This window comes from Monopterus albus, unplaced genomic scaffold (assembly GCF_001952655.1).
Source record: "Monopterus albus unplaced genomic scaffold, M_albus_1.0 scaffold121.1, whole genome shotgun sequence".
Classification (NCBI taxonomy): domain Eukaryota; kingdom Metazoa; phylum Chordata; class Actinopteri; order Synbranchiformes; family Synbranchidae; genus Monopterus; species Monopterus albus.
This window is the reverse complement of record NW_018128001.1, coordinates 294,941-302,885: the sequence shown is the minus strand read 5'-3', so window position 1 is coordinate 302,885 and position 7,945 is coordinate 294,941. Positions and strand designations below refer to the sequence as shown.

Below are 7,945 nucleotides of genomic sequence, written 5' to 3'. Positions count from 1 at the left end.
GAGTGAGTCCAGTGGCGTGTTTTGTCTGTCCTGGCTCTGCAGTGGTGGGTAGAGCTGCTGAGGTCACCGGTTGTGTCCCATCTTCTCAGACAACATCTCAACTGTGATAGCACTGACTCACGACTTGCTTTAAGGAAAGGGGAAAAGCTCTGTTATCACTTCTACTGTAGCAGGAACATGCTTAGTCATTTAAGAGGGTCTGACTCCCAGTTCTGGACGTCATCGAGCTCCTGCATGGTTTAAATGTAATCTAACGTGTACAGTCATGAGTCTGTGACTTTGTTCCAGAGTCCCAGCAGAAGGAGTGACTGCGAGACACGATCTGGTGATAATTTACAAAACAAGAACTATTTTTGAGAATAGGAGCAGCAGCTGTAGGAGTCAGGTGTCGAGAAAATGCCCACAACACAACAGCATTCACTGTGGTGAGCGCTGGCTCTCCGACCCGGTGGCACTGACGTTGGTGTTATAAATTACAGTTTGCTGCCACTACACCATGTGTACAGGCCTTGTGTAACAGCGAACACAACATCGACACATCATCGCCGTCAAGTCGATGTTAATGAACCTGCTCCCATACGGTTTCCTTTCTACTATGGAGCAGAGCAACATTTCTGTATTTTTCAGTTAGTCCCATGTTCCCTCTTGGTCCCAAACCTTGAACTGTCTGGCTCTCTAGCTGCTAAATGCTCCCCTGTGTTCACCGCCAGCCTCTAACTGTGTGTGTCTGCTGCTGAGCAGGTAGTGGACAATAGGTTTATCAGCTGAAAACAGCTGCCTGCTGTGGCCGAAAACGATACTCGGAGAGCGGTGAGAGTGAACCATAACTGTCTCAGACCAAGACTGGGCTCTCTACAGTTCACCTGTATTAAAGGCAGAGACGGCAGGCAGGGAAACACAGGACATGGTCAGTAAACGGTCAAATGTACAGTCCAGACGCTCCACGGGACCAGGCAAAGGGCACAAACTAGAGCAGGTACGAGGCTGGAAAGCCATGATGACTGAAGACAATCTGGCAGGGAACAAGGGAACCTGAGCTGGAGACGAGTGAATGGGGACAGGTGAGCGAGAGGTGGGGAAGCATCAGGTGACTGAATTAATGAATGACTGACTGAACTGTGACACAAACTTTTGGTTCCAGGCTGTGAAACCAAACGGTGGCAGAGCTGCAGAGTCTCTGTGCTTTGTCGCTACAGGCAGCCCGTTACACACAAACATCCAGTTCATTCAAATATATTGTTTGTTTCAGCTTTGAATTTCAACCCAATGCCCCTCGGTGTAAAATATAGTGTGGCTTCTATAGACAGTTCTGCTTTGTGTGAGCAGTCTTTGTCTTCAGGAACATGATTTCATGAGAGCTACGAGACCTTTTGAGACGACAGTCATGGTTAAAGGCTACACAGGTGGTACATTTATATATAGGCTCTAATTGGCCTCATATGTAGCTTCAGCCTACAGCTCGGTCGCGGCTGAACTTGTTGAACTCCAGTCTGTGCTGGTGAAGGTCTGAACAAAGATTTCCAACAATGTAAAATGGAAATGTCTCAACTGTTGGATGGATTACCTTGAAATTTAGTGCAAACACTGCTAGTAGAAAACAAACAGCATCCTACTGTCCACGAGAACAGGAACCAATTTCCCTCCAGAATGAAACACTCTTCCTGATTTAAAAGGCCGATGTGTCGTCTGCTCGCCACTTTTCTTACTTCTGTCGCTGTTTTCCTGTTGAGCTGTGCATGTCCACGGCCTCAGAGGGCACATGCACACGCTGAGGATCACCCAGCAGCTGTTCACAGGAGTGAACGGACACACACAGCTGTAGTCTATGAAACACAGGTTCCAGTTTATTCATGTGGCATGTGTGAAGGCTTTAGTGCAGAGTGGAAATGAGACATTTGCTGCATTTCTTACTCATGTTAGGTGAGAACACACTGAATGTGTTATCTGTCAGACAAAATGAACAATCAGATGGCACCAACGTCAAGTTCAGGAACTTTCTTTACCTTTTATACATCAAACAAATTCACGGACTAATCAAGACAATAATCTGCCATAACTTTATTGCCAACAGATAAGTCATGTACTGCTCGGCCTCCGTGGTATGACTGAAAGTACTGAGTCCTCAGAAATGTCTAAAAAGGGAATGTGTGCATCCACAGGTGGATGAGGAGACCTCGCTGTGGCGTCCCAGATCATCCTCACACCAGCCGCCGGCAGAGGAATAAACGCTACGCTCTGACAGGGCAGAAGTGGAGAGATAAAAAGATCTCCTACAGGTAGTCTGCCTGTCTGTACACCTACTGTACCTCCGCCATCTTTCTCTGTTCTCCACCCCTTCCTCCCTTGTTGTTTGGCTCCCTACTTCTCTCACTTTGTCTCCTGGCCTGAGCAGCCTAATGTAAATCTGCTCCATCCCACAGGACCCTGAATGCATCTTGTGTCCCTGCATCACATCCACCCACTTGTCTCTCACTCTTTCTCTTCATCCCTCCCTCCTTCCCTCCCTCCCTTCCACCTTGTTCAGTTCTTCTACTGTGCACATACAGTAAAAAACATCCACTCGATGATGTGATGCTCTAACCAGCAGCTCGGCCATGTAATGTAGGTCTAATGTAGATTAGAGCCGTCCCACTAGATCCTGAACACATCCCAGTGCAGCTTCTGCCCACATTATCCTCTCCACCCTCTCTCTCTCTGTCTTCTTCTAGGTCTCTCTCTCTCTTGTCTCCAGCTCTGAAATTCAAGTGTAAAATAAGCTTAAGAAACAATACGTCATGTGTTTGGGCAGTTTCCAGCTGTGTGCCAGCGCTGATGCTCATGATCGAATGTTTTTTCATTAACTCGGTGTCTCTGCCGCTACAGGAACCTAACGATCCTTAATGTTAACTGTGAGGTTTTAAGCCTTGTTCTTTGCTGCGTGAGTGAATCCCTGTTCACCCTCCTGTTTCCATCTCTCACTCCCGTCCTGCCCAGACTTTTACAGAAGTAATGTAAATTACGCCACTCCCACGAGACACTGAAGGCATCGCGGCTCTCCAGCGTTTCAGCTGCCCACTCTGCTGCGTTACATGAACCCCACAGTGTGAGATCACATCCTATCTGGCTACCCTTACTGTATCTGAGTCTCCTCAGGCCTCCTCATATTTCACCTGCTATCGTCCGTCCAGTTCCTGCACTACAGCGCCGTGGTCCTTTGCTCCGCTGCTGCTGTTCAAGCTGCATTACTCAAATCGTTTTTAACTTAATTGCTCTTCTTCTCAGGCGCCAAGGAATCTCCAGAGAGAGCCCCGTCTCCTAGTGTATGAATTACACTTGTATGTAACTAATTTGCATTGGTTAATGTTTTGGAGGAGCCATAATGCTGCCTGGATACAGATTTATGTTCACTGGCAACATTTGTTCCAGTGCATTAAATGGGTTTTATGCTGCCCATAAAAAGTGGTAGGGAGGAGTGCACGTGACCCTGACGGATCAATATTTCTACTATTATGTGATAGAAATCTCTGTTCCAAACTGTATCAGTGGATCGCCCAAACCAAAACCAGCCTTGTAGCCGCCGTTAGGCAAAGGACGTTCATTTAGTTTGTTTGATGGTTAAAATCCTCAGAACATAAAAGCAACAGAGTCGTATAGACAGACGTGGATTTTTTAGGTTTTCGTTCACAGCCTGCAGAGAAGTCTGGTGCTGACACATCTGATGGTCTACAGAAGACTGTTTCTATCATTCATCAAGAAACTATGCAGATTTTACTTTGCAGGTGTGTTGATCGGCTTCTTTTATCTGTTTTGTGTCATTTAAAATTGGGCTTTTAGCTTCTGGTCAGTAAAGACAAACAAACCGACCATGTCTCCCCCACATGTGAGAAACTCTTTAAACTTTATTTCACTAATCAATCTATTTTTATATCAAGTCATTGCAGCAAATACAGCACACAGCTTTGGTTTTCTGCTGTTTAAGGTCTGAAATCCCAGAAGCAACAGATTAACATTAGCTCTTAGTTAAATCAACATTGTGAACATGGGTTTGGGACAGCGGAAGGAGCTGCAGCACTTGGAAACCTTGGCGTGAGTGAGTCAGACGTGTCAGGTTATGTCTGCACTACACACCTGCAGGAATCTGATTGGATGCCACTAGTGGCACCGCTGTGAATGAGCCAATAATTATGAAGCATTAATGAAACAGCTGATGAAGTCAGACTTTGGTGCTCTGTCTCAGCTATGCTACATTAGTTGGAAAAATAATCAGCAGATCAACGGACAACAATAATCTTGAGTTGCATCCCTGGCTGGACGTGAGCCGACAGGCTGTGATAAACCCCCTGTCTGCTACCTGCATCCTCTGACGACCATGAGCTTCTGCACTGGTTTGTTGCAGAGATATTTCAGTCCCCTCACTGCTAGCATGGCGGACAGGGAGGCACATTGAAGAGTCACTGTAAGGCAAACTAAAATAGTCTACCTTTAAAGTGTAGAGTTATCACCTCAGCCTGAAGTTTGGCTGTTAAAATAATAGTGTTTAAAGTATTAAAATGTCCACAGGAGCTTCTTAAAATACTCCTGCTGCAGCTTTTATATCCAGCCTACATTCAGTCTCATGTACTACGCTGGGGAATGAACTTGCCTCTGGTGTGTCTCGGGACTGGCTCCGTGTTGGAGAAACAAGTTTGAGGATATTGATGAGCTCGGTCGGGAGGATTTTGCCCTCAGCTCTGTACACTGCTGGAGCAACTCGTTGACTTGACGCTGATGCGAAGAGATGCATTCAGATGAATTTTAGAGCCTCTGGCAGCTGGAAGTGATCACCTGCTGCTCGATGCTGCAGCTGCAGGATTATGCAACTGTGTATCTCTAAATGAAAACTCCCGTTGACGCCTCAGGACAGCAAAGTGAATTCTAAACAGTCGAGAAAGTGAGAAAGAGGAAAAGACAAGTGAAGGAAAAAGAACAAGCGGAGACGGTGACAAGAAAGATGTTTAATGCTTCGGCAGCATTGTTCTTCACTTTCCTGCCAACGCAGCACATCTGATTGGAAGTGAGCTGAAAGGATGAGAAGCAAAAACAGAAACATCTGCATCTTTAGCTGTTCTCACTGATTAACTGTAGGTCCTCTGAGTGTTTCAAAGTGCTGTAAACGTAGGAATGTCAGACACTTATTTCATCTACTCGTGCTGTGCAGGGTTGGCAGGTAATCTGTGAAATATCTCAACAATACGTCCTGGACTGGTGTGAAACTTTGGACGTTCATGGTTCTCAGATGATGTCCTCATAACTGGATCCTTTGACTGGTTGGCATTCATGGTTTTCAGTTCTCCCAAGTACTTTATGACCAGTTACTGGAAAAACTAATGACACTCCATCAGCCTCAGTTTGTGTTTAGTTTCATTTGACAGATGCTGACATGCTAAAGTAACGCACTGAACTGAAGCAGGGGACATGGGAAGCACTGTAGTGGCTAAACATCGAGCCACGGCCACGGCTCTACGCTCTTTCTCTTCCGTCCATTGAATCCTAATTATGTTCAGCGAACATCTTTGATACAGGAAAAGCTCTGAATTTAGATTCATCACCACATTTTTGCTGATGTCAGGCACTGATTTCACTTCTTTTGTCTGTTACCTTCATTTGATGCACTTGCTTTTCTCTGCAGTTCATGTTTTAATGCAGCGGGTGTGAATGGCTGCTGTCTGCAGACACAGCTGAAGCGTGAGACACGTCTATATGGCATAGTAGTGAGGACATCTCAGCATTGTGAGGTCATCACACCTTCAAAGGCTGTTTGGGGGTTCAGACCTGGTTTTAGGCTTCAGGCTGGAGTCAGAGGGCTCGGTAGATGCCTAGTTTGTGTGTGTGTGTGTGTGTGTGTGTGTGTGTGTGTGTGTGTGTGTGACAGTACGCCATCTGTGCATTTTGGCCACAGGTCACCTGGCCAGCGTCACCGCCATCACATTCAACACCATTTATCCAACTGCAACCCAGCTGTCTGCCACGCACGCCTCGGGGTTTTAGGGTGGAAGGTTTTATAAGTGACTTGTAAAAGGATTTGTAGAGAAACTTAATGAAGGGATTTTCATGCACAGTTAGAAATGCAGTTAGAAATCGTAGCTCAGGTAACAAACCAATGTGTTGTGACCAGAGTCACACAGACCAGTTGTGTGAGCTGTTACTGAACATCCATCACTTGCAGTTTGTTTATTTCCAAAAGAAGCTTTTGAAATGGTCTTTATCTGGGTAACAATACAATTTGCTGTCAGAACAAGCTGTGATTAATTTTTCTGTCTTCAAGTCAAACCATGCTTTATGTGACTCTCAGTGAGTTGTTTACGCAGCCGTTTCCTGCAGTCTGCCAGAAAAGTCGAACAAAACTGCTTCAATTTGCTTAACTTTAAGAGTCAGCGCAGTTCGTCTTGATTAGCTGAGACAGCACAGACTCCGGTCAAACACGCTGGCAATCTTCAAGTAATTCCCTCTGACACTCCCTCTACGCCAACCTTTTCATATTTATATCTGATGCTGAAGTTCTGTAGGCGATCGAGTGATGTCCTGAGCCGATAATAAAGATCGGTATTCAACAACTCCAACAGAGTGAGACGTCTTCTCTCTCGAGGATCTCGTCACAGTCTCCAGTTAAACTTTCATTCAGATCAGATTTAAGATTGTAAACGTCACATTTTTGATCATGACCTTCACTATTTGGATCAAGTAGCTTGTGAGAAATCCAGTTTGTCATAGTATGTCACAGCAGCTGCTGTTTCTCTGTGTCAGATACAGATTTAATCAACATTCAAATAAATAAACGTGTCCGATTGGGCACAGAATCAGCAGGACCAACAAACCTGATCATTGCTAATAACGATTCACAGCTGATATTTTCTAGATCTGCCAGAGATACTGATCTTTGGGTTCTGCTTGGGACCAATGTGGAGTCTGACATCGGGGGGGAACAAACCCCAAATATCAGAAACAATACTGCAACAATCCACACGTTTGTCTGTGAATGACTTTTTCATTACAATATATTTTATGTATTGCCCATAAAACATGCAGTTTGAGTCAAAGTGAAGGGCTACCACATCAGTGCTCGTCTACATATTAGACTTTAATATGGTCAGAAGAAAACACCACTATACTGTAGATTCTCTAGTTATTATTTTTATAAAAACTATCTGGTGTGTGTGGGACCTCAAACAACTGCAGCTGTCAACAGGCCGTGGGTGTTCAGAGCCACAAGGAAGATGGGCCTGGAAATGAGACTGAAAATAAGCTTACTTGTCCTCTTAACACCTCATCACCTCCGTCTGCATCGTCCTTTTGATCGTTCTAATCATGTTTTATATTCCCTCCATCACCGCCCACAGCAGGATTTTTTTTTTTTTTTGCATTAGCATTAGGAATAGTAATAATCATTCTAAAAACTGCATTAACATAGAAAGTTGCAATTAAATATTCATTTTTACATTAACAAGTAGACATTAAGCACTGGTATGTAGTAACAAGTTTAATGGAAAACATTTCCCAAACACACACACTTCTGTATGTCACTCCATCTGTCCTCTAACACCCCCCCTCCCCCCATGTCTCAGTCACAAAGTGGCACCAAACATTTGAAAGAGTTTACATAAAAGACAACAGATGAGTGTCTCCTCCATAAACGGCGTGACAACCCCCCCCCCCCCCCATATGGGCGGCAGCAGCTTCAAGTCAAACATTAAGTTTCTCTAATAAAACTCAAGGATTTCCCATCAGCTTCAGCTGTACATTGTGTTTCAGTGAACACTGTAAACGTTACTGTGCACTAACCTTCATGTTAGCGATTTCCTGACAGCGTAGCCTGTTGACTGTTGAAGGACCAAGAAGACCAACGTCTGTTTCTGTAGCTGCTCTGAACGGCCTGTCTGGAGGACCTGTGGCTTCTTTTCTTGCCTCTGCTCACCCGGTTGGGGCTGAT

The 7,945-nt window shown here is 45.0% G+C and overlaps 1 protein-coding gene across 1 annotated transcript in view; it reads left to right on the top strand.

Moving 5' to 3' along the window:
• Nucleotides 1–2,163: 2,163 nt before the first annotated feature.
• Nucleotides 2,164–7,945, top strand: part of mmp24 (matrix metallopeptidase 24) — a 36,687-nt gene continuing 30,905 nt past the window's right edge. The window contains 1 exon segment of the mRNA XM_020612201.1: nt 2,164–2,287. Coding sequence (XP_020467857.1) covers nt 2,164–2,287 — 124 coding nt within the window.